The sequence below is a fragment of the Corvus cornix genome, chromosome 12 (genome assembly GCF_000738735.6).
Source record: "Corvus cornix cornix isolate S_Up_H32 chromosome 12, ASM73873v5, whole genome shotgun sequence".
Classification (NCBI taxonomy): Eukaryota; Metazoa; Chordata; class Aves; order Passeriformes; family Corvidae; genus Corvus; species Corvus cornix.
In genome coordinates, this window is record NC_046342.1 from 5,588,446 (window position 1) to 5,604,278 (window position 15,833).

A 15,833-nucleotide genomic window follows, 5' to 3' on the forward strand; every position below is an offset into this window, starting at 1 on the left:
CAATGTATCAGCAATTTCGGCAGGTCCTGCTGAGAACTGGTGGCTTGATCCCACAACAAAGTCACGAGGAAACCTCCAGCTGCCGCGGAGCGGGGCTGGGGCTGGCCCCGGACGTGCCAGCGCCGGGCTCGGCGGTGTCCCCATCCCAAGGCACGCAGGCGAGGCATTCCTTGGGGGCCGGGCATGCGGGGCTGCCGTGGGCTGGTCCCAGCCCCCGGGGCCGGCACCCCCCTATATCAGCCGTGCCCGCGGGGCAGCGCCGGCAGAGCGACCGTGACAGCCCCCGGCCCCTCGCCCACCCGCTCCAGCCATGGACGACATTTACAAGGCAGCGGTGAGTGTCTCCCTTTGGGGCTGTGGGTCGGGGAGGGGGGTCTGAAATGGCTCTGGGACTTTTGTTGTAGATTTCCCAAAGCTGTGATAGCAATAATTCGATGGAGAAATGGAAACGAGAAATAATAATAGGGCAGCAACTTTTAGTCAGCATCCTCATCCATGACACAGACCCTTCCCTCTCATGGCTCTGGAAGTTTCACATTCCTCTTACAAATGTGGAACTCTCAACCTGCTGTTAAATTATTTACAATGACCCCCTGGTTCCCCACTGTAAAGCAGGGATATGGCTCCTAGGTGAAGCTATAAATCTCAATAAAACCTGCATGGTGTAAGAGATGATTCCTGGTTTTAACACAGACAAAGCAGAGCAGGATTTCCCAGGAAATACACATTATTTGTATGGGTTAAACCTCACCCTCTTCTTTCTGGTGCTTTACAACTCTGCTTTACAACATTGCTATGTTTCCCCCCTCCTTAGCTGAATATTTTTCCAGGGGATTTTAAAAAACCCTTTTCTCAGTTATTTCCAAACCTCCTCCTCTGCTTTGCTGCTCCTGCTCTGTGCTGTGCAGAATCCAGAATGTGAGCTATGCCCTGGGGAACGTGGAGCATCCTTAGGCTATTTTAACTTCCACAGCTGCACGCTGTGCTCACTGTGTAAACCCTAACTATTTGGTCTGTAATAGGAACACTGCATTATTCTATAATGTAGACAGACAGATGTGCCAGTGGAATAAGGATGAAAATAGATTCTGGATTGTGTGGATTGCTATTGCATCCATAACTGGATTTACAGTAAGAACTTTTTGGTGCTTTTTTGCCTCTTAAATATACAGCTGATCAAATTTGATTTTAAGCAACATCACAAAAAATGCATCATACAAGTCTTATTATAATTCCAAGGTTTTCACAGGGAAGGAATATAGTGCTTGGTAGGTAATTGAAGAAAAATACCCCCAGTGCTCACACATCCTGTCCTTTGGTCAGCCCTGAATGTCAGAAAATGGAACCCCTGCAGTGATCCCGATTGTGTGAAAAGGCTCAGGAAAGGCTGAGTCCCCCAACCAACACCTCCAAAAGGGAGAAAAATGAAAAACCAAAGAACATCCAGGCCTTTCTAATTAAGGTTTTAAATTAAATATGTTCTCTGTGACTCAAGGCACAGGCCCTTTCCTCATTGTATAGGGACCACATGCCCATTAATTAGGTAAATGTAGGGTTTGAGTCCTGGGCATTAACTGCCAGCACCTTTACAGAGGCAAAACAAGCCCAAGCCAGGCACAGCTGAGACAAACAGCCCTTTTGTGGATCTATTTCCCACTGTAAGAAAACATTTACCTGGGGAAAAAAACTGAAGAACTTCAGTTTCCCCTGTCTGACTTCAAAGGGAAGCACGGGATGAAGAGGAGAGCTGATAAAAGCAAAATACGGAAGATTTGGCATTACCAAGGCTGCTGCAGTGCTGTGAGCTTAGAGCTTGCCTTCCCACAGTGCAGGCAGGGAAATCTGCTCCTGGAGTTATGTAGAGAGAAAAGAGGAATAAGGTTGCAAACAGCAGAAGGAAGTCCAGAAGGAATTATGAACAGCTCAAGAGACATCTCTGTGACAAAAATGTCACTCTATAGCAAAAATGCATTTAATTTACATACAGCACATCTATCACTTCAGTACTCAAGGCGGCTTCAAAAGTGAATAGTTTTATATTTTCTGCATGCTAATAGCATATATTAATATTACATTTATGCCAAATCCCCTACGTGCAGCCAGAGAACCCAATGGATTTTCATCTTACCCACTCATGCCTAGATAAGGGTGTGCAAACACGAAGCTATTTTGGGAATATTTTTAGGCTCTGTTAAGCGGTGCTTAGAACAGTGCCAGGGACAAGTGTCCAGATAAAGGGCTGCAAGGATAAATACCAAAGCCTGGGAACAATCGGGGAGCTCATCTTTATCTCCAGCACTTCGCTCACCCAGGCTTATAAATAGCAACTGCGCCAAGAGCGTCATGTTACAGAGCAGGACGTGGCTGTGGCCATCGTGGTGGTGGCTGCCCTTGCTCTGCCCAAACAATGTCCACAGAGGGCTGGCAGCTGCCTGCCTGCCTTCAGCAGCACAAGGGACAGAATGGTCTTGGGTTTCCTCCAGCAGTGGAGGAAAATCCTGCCGCTGTCCTTAGTGCTTTCTGAAAAGTCCTCACCTCCCGGAGCATGGGGGGTGGGATAAAGTGCTCTGCCTGCTTCCCACAGGCTCTGTCCTGCTAAGGAAAAGTATTGTCCTTGCTTCTTGCTGCAAGCAAGAAGGGTTTCCGGCGGGCTTTTGCAAAACCATTGCTCTTCAGGACAAAAGAATCAGTTTTTGTTCAAAGACGGTGCCACAACCTTGGGTTGTGGGGTTCTGCCCCAAACAAAACATGGCAGGGATGGGTGTTGGGGGCCACCTGCACAGCGATGGCAGCAAGGAGACTTTAATAGGGTCAGACATGGGGTCCTGCCTGGCTGGATCTAGAGAGGCTGTTGAACCAGCATAGGAAAGAAAAGTCAGTGTTGTCATGGATGCTACCAAAGGGGCAGTTGGACAGGGTGGTGAGGTCAGCAATTTCAGATAAGCAGTGCCAGGAACAAAGCCAAAGAGAGAAATGCACTTAAACAGGTATGGCACAGAGCTGACTGATTCCCCTTTGCTCTCCTCATTGATTATTTTCATTAATTCATGCTAACTAATAAACTCCCACTGATGGTCTGTGGGGATTGAATTAGGGCAGAGCTTGGGAACAGTCTGCCAGCCCACGTCAGCTAATGCCTATTGGCTCCACAGGCTTTTTCTTCAGAGAGATTCCCAAACAGGCTAAAGGGAATAGCAGCTCCCTTCAGAGCCAGACACCTTTGTAGTAACACTGCCTCAGATGGAAGGAGAGCAGTTAATGCTCTGGATAGGGCAGGATTTTCCTGAATCTAGGGCTGAAAAACAACTACCAGGGATAGCCTTGTCCACCTCTCTGTCCCCAGGGACATCTCAAGCACATCCCATCTCTGATCTGGCATTGGCCCACATGTGAGCAGCCCTCAGCAGTGCAGCCATCCTGCAGTGAAACCTGCCAGCAACAAGAAATTATCTCCACATGGTAGACAGAGGCAATTCTTTTCCAGTGGGCTTCCCCTGCTTGTACAAAGGCTATTTCTGCCATGTATTAGCATCTACTACTCTAGAGAAGTGATGTTTGCTTCAAAAGAGACGTGAATAACTTTTTTAAGGGGAAGAATCTCTACAAAAACTTGTGGTGTCAAACCCCCCCTGGTTGTACATTCCCTGGTCCATGAGGTTGACTCTTGTGAGGTTTGGCTGACCCTGGCAAAGGCTGTTGAACAAATAATGTGTCCTTTTAGCAATTAGTGATGCTGACAAAATTAAAATGACTTGGTGTCTGTGTTTTCCTTACAGGTTGAGCAGCTGACAGAAGAGCAAAAAAGTGGTAGGTGCATCTTCAACCTGACACCACAGCCTAAAGTCGAGCTCCCCAGCCAGCAGCCCAGCCTGCCTCAGCAGTAACACTCTGGAAAATGCTTTGGCCAGATGGGCCAAGGCAGGGCATGACCCAGGGACTTCGATCCACCAGCATTTCTAGCAAGGCAGTTTCTGTGGTGTGCATGGGTGTCCCACCATGCCATGCTTGGGCACTGCTGGGGTGCACAGTCAGGGGAGGCTGTGCCTGGGATGAGCCCCCTGCCTGCAGGGTCAAGGTGCAGGGCAGGACCCCCTCACATCTCCTCTCCCCTCTCTCTCCAGAGTTCAAGGCTGCCTTTGACATCTTCGTGCTGGGGGCAGAGGATGGATGCATCAGCACCAAGGAGCTGGGGAAGGTGATGAGGATGCTGGGGCAGAACCCCACCCCTGAGGAGCTGCAGGAGATGATAGACGAGGTGGATGAGGACGGTGAGAGGTTTGGGTTTCTTCCACTCTCCCAAGCACCACCCCCACATCTGGAGGTGTGGGGGCCATCTGTGCAGTGCTGGCAGGATCCGTGCTGGGGGCAGTCACAGCTGTGGGGAAAAACCTGCAGTGCTGTGAATTCAAAGGACATCCACCAAACCTCAGCATGGTTCCTTTAGGGAATTTCCAGGCAAAGAGAAACTATGAAAATTTTTATTCCTACAATGATCAGACTGCTTGAATTGATTTTGGGGGATACTCTGAAATTGTACAGATCCTTTAAAAAAACAAAATACAGGCTGAAGGTAAGAACTGCCATTTCAGAAATGCTACTTAGAGGATTCTGCCATCAGGAAAGTCTCTCACTGCTCTAGTGTACACACCCCCACATAACTAACTGTCAATATCAATTAAATCAGTGTACTGATGATCACACATAGCAAAATCCACTGTGGGCATTTGGGCAGAAATACCATACTAAGTAACTGGAAAATAAAATAGCAGTTTAAAATCTGGCAAAAAAGGACAATATCTTGAGTCATTGAAAACAACACTACTGTACTGTGGGTGCAAAACCACACTGCATGAATACCTGCCCTCTGAAGTTTTCAATATTAATACCTAACTGAGATGGACAGGTTATCTCCATAGCAGGAATTTCCATTCTTTGGTGCTTCCAGAAGGACTTTTGCCAAGGCAAAATGACTGTGAAAGGTAAAAATTCATTTACGAGGTCAGAGAAGGGCTTCAGTCACTTACTCCAGCATCCTGAGAGTGGCCTCTTGCTGCAGGGCTGCTCTGCTGAGGTTTGACCTTGGTTGCTGAAGGGAAGCGTGATCCCTCATTGACACTGCCCATCCACCCCCATAGCTCCAGCTGATGGTGTCCACTCTGCCCACAGGCAGCGGCACTGTGGACTTTGATGAATTCCTGGTTATGATGGTCCGGTGTATGAAAGATGACAGCAAAGGAAAAACCGAAGAGGAACTCTCAGACCTCTTCAGGATGTTTGATAAGTAAGAACCATGACCACAGTGTGGTGGGGTGGTGGGAGAGGTGCAGCCACCCCAGCTCCCCCTCCCCAGCAGCTCTGTCTGGTCCTGAGCTCTTCTGTCCTGGCACAGAAATGCCGATGGCTACATCGACCTCGAGGAGCTGAAGATTATGCTGCAGGCAACAGGAGAGACCATCACCGAGGATGACATAGAAGAACTGATGAAAGATGGAGATAAAAACAATGATGGCAGGATTGACTATGATGGTAGGACTCTTTCTTGCAATGTGATTTGGTCACAAGCCCTCGGTCATTCCCCTGGGCAGCTCCCATGGTCTTGGTTGCCTTCTCAGATGAGCACGAGCTCACGCGGGCAATGCTGCACAATACACCTGACAGGAGCATGTGTGCACAGGGATGGGGGGTTCTTATGATTGTGAAATACTAGCAGGGACCTGGGGCTGCCTTAACTGTCCCCTTACAGTGAAAGCCAACCTGCACTGAAGCACTGCCACTTTTCACCAGTCCCCCCTCCTGCTCCCTAAACACAAGCACCATTTCTGAGGGGCCGTATCTTTGTATGTGATGCTGACAAAATGACCCCCTGACCATTTCTGAGCTGAGTCAGTGGCTGTGTCCTCCCCCCTGGCACTCACCTCCAGTGTTTTGGTGGCAGCTGAGGGTGACGCTGGGCTCCGGTGACATTTCCAGCAGGAGTCACAAGGAGTCCTCGCCACAGTCAGAGGAGAAGTAGTGATCCCCCCCTTGGCCTCTTGCATATTGTGGGGGTGGAAAAGGAGACAGGGCTGGGAAAAGCTGCCAAGAGTGCACTTGGCAGCTGTGAGGGCACTTGGGTCTCACCTCACACCTCTTGTCTCCAATGTCTTCCCCTTGGCAGAGTTCCTGGAGTTTATGAAGGGGGTTGAATAAATCTGAGGCCAGATGGACAGCTTGACTCTCCTAAACCCTCCAGCTCTGCATCTCATCTCCTCGACTAAGTCCCCTGGCTACCGGCATGAAGACTGAGTGCTGAGAAGGGTGGCCCGGGGCAATAAAACCTGTTAATACCCAGTGCCTCAGCTGGTCATTCCTTGGAGGTTCAGTGACAGCTTCACCCCGTTGTGTGCTCATGATTAATGGAACCACTCCTGGGGGTCACTTCTGGCAAGGTGAGATCACAGCTGGAGCTTTAAGCCTCCAAGGAGGTATTTTGCTGCCAGCCCAGTGGCAAAGTCCATCCAAACAGGGCCATGGGTGCTCGGTGGGGAGCTGCCATGTTCCGTCTCCTCACCCTGCCATGGTGAGCAGGCACAGGAGCTCGCACTGGTGCCAGCTGGTTTAACTGGAGCATTGACAGCGTTTTAGCAATGAAATATGAATTAAAACCCACTTCCAGCCATCACTGAAATCCTTACAGTTCCTCTCCTTCCTAGTCTCAACCTGGCTATCCTGAGGGTACAGCCCCTCTTCCTCCTCACCAGCCTGACTGGCACCCTGTGGCACGTGCAGAAAGAAGACCTCAATTTGCTTTGGAAACATGAATAAAAGCCATTCCTAAGCTGGACTGGATGCTCCTTCCTGTCTCACCCAGCCTGGTGGGAGGCAGGTGCTGGCCCCTCATAGTCCTCCTGCAGCCCTGGGTGGGAGCCTCACTACAACGAGACACCCAATTTCCCTGAGCAATCACATCCATTTGGGCCACTGAGAAATGCATAACCCCACTCTGGGTCTCAGCTCCCAGGCACAGGGTGACAGCAGGGCCAAAGCTGGGACTGAGCTGTCCCCAGGGGCCCTGAGCACTGTCTCCTCTCATCCCAAGGAAGCGCAGCATTCCTGCGGCATTAGCAGCTCTCCCTGCACATAGCTGCCTCCTCCCATCGAATTACAGCCTCAGCACAACTCACACATTGCAGTCGTGTTGCTAAAGTCAATCGTTTACCCAAGCAAAATAAACATTGGCAGGGCAAGGCACGGGACTGTGTTGGTTCAAGCCCTGGCGACGCTGCCCTCAGCCCTCGGTGGCCACACTGCTGGGCCAGTGCCCCAGGTCTGCTGGGTTGTCCTTCTGCCTTTCCTCCCCAAACCAGCTTTTTTTCTCCCTGCTTCTGTGGAAATAACACCCTAAAGCAGCTGTGACACAATCTCATTTATAGAAACAACGAAATATTGCAATCTCATTTATAGCAATAATGAAATATTGCAGTTCAGGACAAACAGGCCTGAGGTGAAAACAGGCATGAGAGGGGTGATCAGTTGGAAGGACATGGCTGTGTCCTTCCTCTGGACAAGCAGCACTAAGTATTTTGCTCAACCAAGGCTTATAACAACAGAAAAACTAAAAAAATGAACCTGTCAGCTAGAAACCCAGCGTATTTTGGAAACAGCTCTAATGCAAACATCTTTTTGACCCACTCAAAGGGGTCTCCCCAAGGGTTCCAAGCCCTTGATGCCATAGCTACTACAATTCAGCAGGACTACAGGTGCACCAGAAGCCAATGGAAACATGCTAGGTCTAAGAACCCTGGGACAGGAAATGTTCCCAGGTGTTAACAGATTCTGTTTCCAACGGATCTGTAGCCTGGAGATGAAAAAGAAACATTTCCCACCTCTCCAGTGTAGCAGCAGCAGTTGCTTCCCACTGAAACCTGTGAGGACACAGCACGTCCTCACATTTTACCCCAGACCTGGGAACCTCAAGACAGTTGCCAGTACCTGGGTTTTGGCCAGGAGCTGAGGTGATGCCAGCTCTCCCCACACCCACAGCCACCCAGCCCACGGGCAACCCACCCCTGCACTCACATCACATCAGGCATCACTGACAGCCCCCTTATCCTCCTCTGTCCTGGCCAAATCCCAGCATCCAAAAAGGACTTCTCCAAGATATCTCCACTGCTTACTGATAGGCTTTGACTCCCTGGAGGGTGAACAAGAGAAAAAAATGAGGTTAACTCCTTCCCTTCAGTCAGTTTGATGGCTTGGACTGTGCTGTGACCCAGGGAAAAGGATGGTTGGAGCAAGCCACCTGGCCCTGTGCCTTGGGTCTTCCCCCTTGGCTCAATGGCACTGGCAGCAGAAAGCCACAGCCTCACTGGCTGCCCACCCTTTTTCAAGAGTAACACAAGGGAAGGTGGTGGCTGTAGAGAGAGGACAAAAGTCTTGCAGCAGCCAAAACGTGTCAGTAGAAGAGCAGATACACTGGGACTATTTAGGCTTTTTCTGTCCTTAGAACAGGAGGCTGGGAAGCCAGGAAAACTTCTGCCAGGCTGAACTGCCTTAACACACTGCCTGTCCTCCCAGTCAGACAGCAAATGCTGCAGGGTGAGGAGCTGTGGGTGGATTTCACTGTTGGTTAAAACACGGGAACAACTGCACAAGGAATGTAACACGACATGACAGGCCAGCGAGTGGGTGAGTGGGCTGAAAAAACAGTCACCACTGATCCTCCACACAGGGAATGTGCTAACAGTGAATGAAAACCACCCTGAGGAGTCCATTTATCTGTGCAACTGCAAACCAAATCGCAGTTTTCACTGCACGTGTAGTGAACTTCTGGTGCCCGAAAGCCTTTAAGGAATGTGACACAAATCCTCATTGGCTGGGGGAAAAAAAAGCAATTGAAATAACTTTTTAAAAAATCAGGTAAAAAGTAATTTTCTGGTCCCTAAAACACTCCCTAGATCTGTGTGCTTTTACCTCCCCAGCAGAGACAGCAGTGGAGCTGTGAAGGCAGGTGACAGCAGCCCATGCCACCAGACCCTGCCATCAGGCCATTTATCTGCTTGCCTTTGCTGTAGATTTAACTCCTGCCCTGGTCTGCAACTTTATCAGTGTATTTGAGGCCTCTCTTCAGCCCTCAGTAAAACTCTGCCATGTGAAGCAAGTGAATGCAGGAAGCTCTGATGGAATTTCGTACACACTGCCCTAATAAAACCTCTGCATAAATCTGCCAGCAGGGCAGTGGCAGTGAAATGTGAGCTAAGGTACAACAGGTAAACTCTTCACCAAGCCAAAGCCCCTCTGGTGCAGAAACACCTGCAACAGCCTTGAAACCTGGGCAAAGCAGAACTCATGCTCTGTTGCTTTTTCTTGACTACACTATTAAAAGGCAGTAAAGAGGGACAGAGCAACAGGTGTCCAGCCCTACTTTTTATTGTCACTGTGAACATCAATGTCCCCAGTGAATACTCTGCCCCATCAGAGCATTTTGCAGGGTTTTCATTGCCCCTCCCCAGTTCTGTGCTCTTGGCTTTCAGAGCAATGGCTCACCTTTGCCAAACGAGATGATTTGGTATTTGGTTACACGCCCTTTGCTCTTTTTCTTTTTTAAATCAAAGCAGAGAAAGGAGCCAAACTGGAACTTGATACTGGGTCCTCTTAATTGCAAAGAGGAGAAATAATCTGCAGCAAGTATGACGTACAGCAGCAGCAAGCATGAGATGTATAAGCTGATGTACAGCAGTTGTTAAGCACTGAGATTCTTTCGAGCTCTTTGTCTTTCTGCGGGATACCAAACATTTAATCATGAGAGTTTTGAAGTTTTTGAATATCAAAGATAACAAAGAGCTCTGTGTAATAGGAAGTTTCAAGTGGGCCACAGCTGCTAGTTCCCCTCCTGGGCTGTGTATACGTAATGTCCCCGAAAAGGATCTCCAACCTCACTTCACCAACAGAACTTAAATGATTTCACAAGGCAGGAGAAAGAGGATGGAGACTCACCAAGAGGCAGTGTCAGCACAAACTCCCCTTCACAGCTTTCCCTTCTGGGCTGGGACAACTGTACAAGGAGGGAAGCTGTGAATTGAGGTGTCGCAGGGTTAGCAAATGCAAGAGGTGGTCACTGATGTCCAGGCAGTGCCCTGCAGAACCACCACGTGTGCAGGGAGCAGACAACAACAAACCTGACACCGACCTGCTATGGAAGCTCACAAAATTCCTGTCTCTTGCTACACAATGATGCCTGGATTAAGGTTACGTTCCTCCGTGCTGCATTTTGTCACGCAGCCGCTATTTTGGTCAGGAAGTCAGCAAGCCCTTATTTGGGAAGCTGTCCCTCTGAAGGGCAGCATGAAGGGCAGTGAGATGAAAAGGCTGCTTCTGAAGGCAGGCCTGGGGGAGCTCCCTGGAGCCACAGGAAGCCCCAGTATTGCCTTCTGCTTCTTGTTAACATTCCAACATCCTTTTCTCAGCCTGACCTTTGCCTCTCTCTTCCCTGCATCTTGTGGGTGAGCTACTCCCACAACTGAAGCACTCAGGGGAAGACACCAAGGGGGGTTGAGATGAAACCTCCCTTCCTATGTAGGAAAATCTTAGTGCAAGATTTAAAATGCAGAACTTAAACCATGTCTGTGTGCAGACAAACAGGTAAAGGTGTAGACTGACAAACACCAAGTGCTCTGTTCAGGTTTTTTTTCTTTGGCTCTTGTAACACACATTGACACCAGACTGACCACACTGACCCTTGCTGGACCAGCCACTCCAGCTCCTTCAGTACCAGCAACAACTCTCTGCGTGCCTTAACCACCTAGGAAGTAGTAGTTAACCTTGCCAATGAACTTTGTCATGCTGTTGCTTAATATAAAATCTGTTTTTTACTAATACCTTTGCTGGTGATTCTTTAAGTTCCTCAAACACTTGTTTGAAACAGGCTGACAAACACCAACCTCCACAAAAGCCCAAGAGATGCACACAGCAGGAATCAGACAGCTGAGGGCTACAGACACCCCTGACTTTGCAACACGCTTGACTTGCAAGTTTCAAATTAGTAAATCTCTTTATATTGCTTAGTTTAGGGGTGAGTGGGTTTTCTTAACCAGTCAAAAACAATTAAAAAGTGGGAACTGGGAAAAGATTTTTGAATTTAAGCCAGAAAGAATTCAAACTAACACACATCATTACTATTCAAAGAATAAACTACACGAATTGGATATTCCAGTTAAAATTATGGTTGTCATCCGACAAGTGTTTTGCTGCTGTACTGCAGTCTGAAGGTACGGGCAAACTCCCAGCCCTTGCGTGGCTCCATGGATTTACGCCACCGGGTGGACAAGCGCTGGAACTGCGATTTCAGAACAGTTGGTCGCATTCCAACAGGGGGCTCATGCCAGTAGTGGAAAGCACGGCCCGAGCCAGCTTTGAGGAGGCCCTGGAGAGTGAAGCCCTCTCCTGATGTACACAACAGCAGGAGCAAAACCAGGGCTCAGCTCCTCCTGGGATTTTGCACGTTACTCTCCTCATCTCACCAAGCCAGCACGTTTCATCAGACAGACTTTTGTTACTGGAGTGAAAAACATTCCCTAAAATCAGTCACTATGAAAAAAACGTGTATTTTGTATATTCCTAAAACCTTACACATTCCCACGGGTAGCTCCACTAATCCTTCAATATCTACAAGTATTCCAGGATACAACACACACCAACTCTAACAGAAACTCCTGTGGTCTCCAACACCACAGCCAGCACTCCTTACCCTCCCATTGCTCAGGATTCCAACAGGTGTAAGCACCTTACCCACACAGCAAAGCAGCAGACACGTAACAGGCCCCTGGGAAATCTCACCTTGCTGTAACACCACCAGGAATTATCACTGAAGTCACGGTATGTAAGAAAGAAAATGTAAGCCCAGTTTTCAAAAGCACAAGGAGGATCCAGGGAACTACCAGCCAGTCAGGCTCCCCTGCATCACTACTCACAGGCTTGATGCACCGCTGGAGGATAAAATACAACTCAAACCAGGCTTCTGGAGGGCTCTCCTCAAATTCAGGAGGTGAAGACTTTGTTACATACAATTTTATTTTAAAAAAATGCTGTAACACACATGCCAGTAAGAAAACTGGTTCTTCTTATTAAATCACATCAGCCCTTTTTCGGCTGAGCAGCCTGCTGAGCAGCCTGCTGAGCTGCCTGCCTGGCATTGTTAGCCTGCATCTTCTTCAGCCCCTTTTTGTTGTGTTTCTTTGCAAATCTCATGTTCCTCAAAAACTTGGGATCAACCTATAAAAACAAGGGAAAAACAAGCCACGTTGCAGAAGAGACGTAGATAAAAACATTTATAGCTCCATATTGTTCCAATTATTCCCAAATGCTGGCTGTGACTAGTTCAGACTTTTTTTTCTGATTTTTCAACAAAATTATTTTAGGCACCTGCAACCAGGCTTTAATAGCTATTTTCCTTAACTGCCATAAAACAAGAAATCCCAAACCCCAGCACTAAACATGCAGAAAGAACAGGATGAGCAAAGCTGCAGGAGGAACCCTCACTGAGCTTTGCAGAAGACAAATTTTTACATCACTTCCAAAAAGCTCTGTAGATCGTGACATCTACAAAGCAAATAAAATCACAACCTCCCTCCCCAAACACAAAATGTCCTGTTTTCACTTCAAGTGGGGGAAAAGATCCTGTTATATCATTTGGACAACCTCAGAAAAAGCAATATACTCTCACTTTCATGTGTTTTGCCCAGAAATGCCAATTCCTCTTATTTTTTAAGTGAAATTATCTGGATTAGTACAGACAGTAAATATTGAAGGAGGGGGAAGGGAAGGATTCACTGGCAAGTGTTTGTTTTACTGGAAACAGCACCCAGTGACAGCCACCAGAGCAGGACAGGGACAAAACTGGCCACTAACTAAAATGCAGTTTTACAGACATACAAGGGCAGATTTCATGTGGGTTAGAAAGGTCCCAGCTGTGTGTCAGGTAAGTAAAACAACTGAACCCCACAATGGTTCTGACCACCTGGAACAGAGCTCTGTCTGCAAAAAATGTGTCAGTCAAAATAATACAAATTCTGGATATTTTTTTCATGGTTAAGTCTCAGCAACTCAACAGCCTGGGAATAGCAAATAGAAATACTCACCCCTTTGAGAGATTCGTATCTATGGGTTTTGGGCTTCTTGATGCCATTTCTGTGCCACTTACGGGCTATGTGGAAAACGAGACAATTAATTAAATTACAGTTTCTGTAACTATTAAGCAGCTGCATTCATTTCTTTTTAAGTGTACTTGACTATCAAAATGATGTGGAATAGACAATTTTCGGACCCTTCCTATCCAAACTACATTTGAATTAAAAACACACCTCTATGCTCATCCCTCTGCATGCTGTGCTCTCGCCACTGCACAAGCTTCCAACCCGAAGATTTCAGGCAGCTCATTAACTAATGACACACTGACAACACCACCAGGACCATGCAAGGCCTGTCATGAATAAATTCAAGCACTTGTGGTCAGTGTCAGAGGGCACCACCACTCTGCAGGACCAAGCAGAACCTACTCGTGACCTCTGCTAATTCACAGCACAGGTGAGAAGACCCCAAACATGAACTATTTAATCACTGTGGCCATCTCTGGATTGCACAGGATCCCAGGGATGAAGCCTTTCAGTAACATCACAGAATGACAGGATGGTTTAGGTTGGACATAACCTTACAGACCACCCTGTTCCACCCCCCTGCCAAGGGCAGGGACATTTCTCACCAGACCAGGTTGCTTCAAGACCTGTCCAACTTGGCCTTGGACACCTCCAGGGATGGGGCAGCCACAGCTTCTCTGGGCACCCTGTGCCAGGGCCTCACCACCCTCACAGGAAAGCATTTCTTCCTAATATCCAACCTAAGCCTACTCTCTGTCAGTGTAAAACCATTCCCCTGTGTCCTGTCACTACCTGCTCTTGCAGAACATCCCTCGGCCTGCTCAGTCGGTGATGATCATCATGGAATCAATCAAACTGGAAAAGGCCTCCGAGATCATCAAGTCCAACCTATGACCCAACGCCAGTGTCAGCCAGACCATGGCACCAAGTGTCACATCCAGTCTTTCCTTAAACACCTCCAGGGACAGTGACTCCACCGCTTCCCTGAGCAGCCCATTCCAGCACCCTTTTTGTGAAGAAATTCTTCCTGATGTCCAACCTAAAACTCTCCTGGCACAGCTTGAGGCTGTGTCCTGTCGTCCGGCTGCTGGTTACATGGGAGAAGAGGCCGATCCCCAGTTTTCTAACGTAAAACTTTCTATTTTTCTGCCAGCATATTAATTCTATGTTGAGCCCGAACAAATCCCGACTCTTGTCACACTCCTTTAAACCCCACCACTCGATCTCTGCGCAGCACCACCTTATCTCGCTGCAAACCCGCGGGCAGACCGTGCTGCCATCACCGCGCCGGTCCCAGCCCGGTTAAACCCTCCTGGATCCCCGCCGGCCCCCGCCCCGCTCACACTGGTTGTGCGTGGTGTGGTTCTTGGACTTGGCCATGGTCGCACCTGCGGGAGAAACACACACGGCTCAGCCGGGCCGGGCTGGCGAGGGGCGCCCGGCTCCCGCACAGAGCCCGCCCGGCCCCGAGCCCCGACTACCGCCCCGCTCCGACAGCCCCGGCCCGGCCCCTCCGCCCGGCCCGGCCCGGCCCGCGGATGGGCCCCGATGGACTCGGATGGTGCCGGATGCGGGGCCGCCCTCACCGGAGCCGCGCTCGCCGCCGCCGCCGGACCGGAAGAGAGGGAGCAGCGCGGGGGCTGCCGGGAATCGGGGTCGGGCCCGGCCGGAACCCCTAGTCCTGTAGTTCCGCCCGGCAGCCTCCCCGTAGTTTTCCCGCACCACCGCTCTTTGCCTACATCGTCCCGGCTGCCGCGGCCGCCGCTCCCGCCCCGGAGGGACCTGAGGCTGCCGCCGCTCCCCCCCGGGAGGGCCCCGCCGCGGCAGGACCCGCAACTCCCAGCGACGTGGCTGACCCCGGTCCCTCGGCGATGCGGTTCCCCCACCAACACGATTCCCACCAACACGGTCCCCCCACTAACATGCCCCCCGACCATGGCCTCTGCCGGCCCGGGGAGCCGAGAGCCGAGGCCGCCCTGCGCGGGGCGCTGCCCGGAGCCTGAGGCCCCCGGCCCCGTGGGCATCTGGGCACAGTTTATCTGCGCGTTCCACCACGCTCGGGCAATACACGCAATGCTCCTCGCGGCGGGTTCATTCAATGCCGTTCATCTTTATTTGTGTGGAGCGCCAGAGGCCGCGAACGGCTCTGTTTACTTTCAGACAATTGGCAGCTTTGGCTGTGCTACCTCGGTGAGCCCCGAAACCCCCCCATGCCCAGCAAAGACGTGGCACGGTGCGGGGCTTTGTGCTGTGCCTGACCTCCTCCACCCCAGCTGGCCAGGCTGCGAGGTTAAAGGCTCACTCCTGCAAAAGATGTAGACCGAGACTTCGGTGTTTTATAATGTGAAAGACACTGAAATGATGGAAAATTTTCTCATGGAAAGGGTAGACACTGCAATGGGCTGCCCAGCGAGGTGGTGGAGCCACTGTCCCTGGAGGTGTTCAAGGAAAGACTGGATTTATGGTCATGGATTGAAGCATCTCCCGTGGTGAAGTGTCACAGGAGTAAGGGGAACCAAAGGCCAAGCTTGCCCAAGCCCCTTGGGTTGTTGACCAACATTGGCATTTCTGGTCAAGGCTGCTGTGATTTCAAATGGGAACCTCTGAAAAATGAGCAGAAAAGGCCCAGGCTCTTTTGCATTGTGGGAACACGCTGCCATCTTTTTATGGCACTGCCTTTATTTTACAATGAGAGGCACAAGT

General features: G+C 49.8%; 2 protein-coding genes and 1 long non-coding RNA gene across 4 annotated transcripts in view; 1 reads left to right on the forward strand and 2 right to left on the reverse strand.

Moving 5' to 3' along the window:
* Positions 1-298: 298 nt before the first annotated feature.
* Positions 299-6,821, forward strand: TNNC1 (troponin C1, slow skeletal and cardiac type). 2 transcript variants are annotated; one of them, XR_002043406.2, is made up of 7 exons: positions 299-334; positions 3,777-3,807; positions 4,122-4,268; positions 5,167-5,281; positions 5,390-5,526; positions 6,158-6,428; positions 6,693-6,821. XR_002043406.2 is itself a non-coding variant. In XM_010389972.3 (6 exons), the coding sequence occupies exons 1-6, from the start codon at positions 311-313 to the stop codon at positions 6,187-6,189; spliced, it is 486 nt and encodes a 161-aa protein (XP_010388274.1). In that variant the 5' UTR covers positions 299-310; the 3' UTR covers positions 6,190-6,817. The 2 variants fall into 2 exon arrangements, 1 of the variants encoding a protein (XP_010388274.1); XM_010389972.3 differs by having other exon boundaries at positions 6,158-6,817.
* A 5,172-nt stretch (positions 6,822-11,993) lies between these two features.
* Positions 11,994-14,780, reverse strand: RPL29 (ribosomal protein L29). The gene is made up of 4 exons (XM_039558994.1): positions 14,717-14,780; positions 14,474-14,518; positions 13,116-13,180; positions 11,994-12,249 (listed from the first exon to the last, which is right to left on the reverse strand). The coding sequence occupies exons 2-4, from the start codon at positions 14,508-14,510 to the stop codon at positions 12,112-12,114; spliced, it is 240 nt and encodes a 79-aa protein (XP_039414928.1). The 5' UTR covers positions 14,511-14,518; positions 14,717-14,780; the 3' UTR covers positions 11,994-12,111.
* A 302-nt stretch (positions 14,781-15,082) lies between these two features.
* The window catches only part of LOC120410659, a 52,708-nt gene continuing 51,957 nt past the window's right edge, over positions 15,083-15,833 (reverse strand). Inside the window, exon 9 of the long non-coding RNA XR_005602964.1 lies at positions 15,083-15,434. This is a non-coding gene — a long non-coding RNA (uncharacterized LOC120410659). The remainder of the gene's footprint in view (positions 15,435-15,833) is intronic.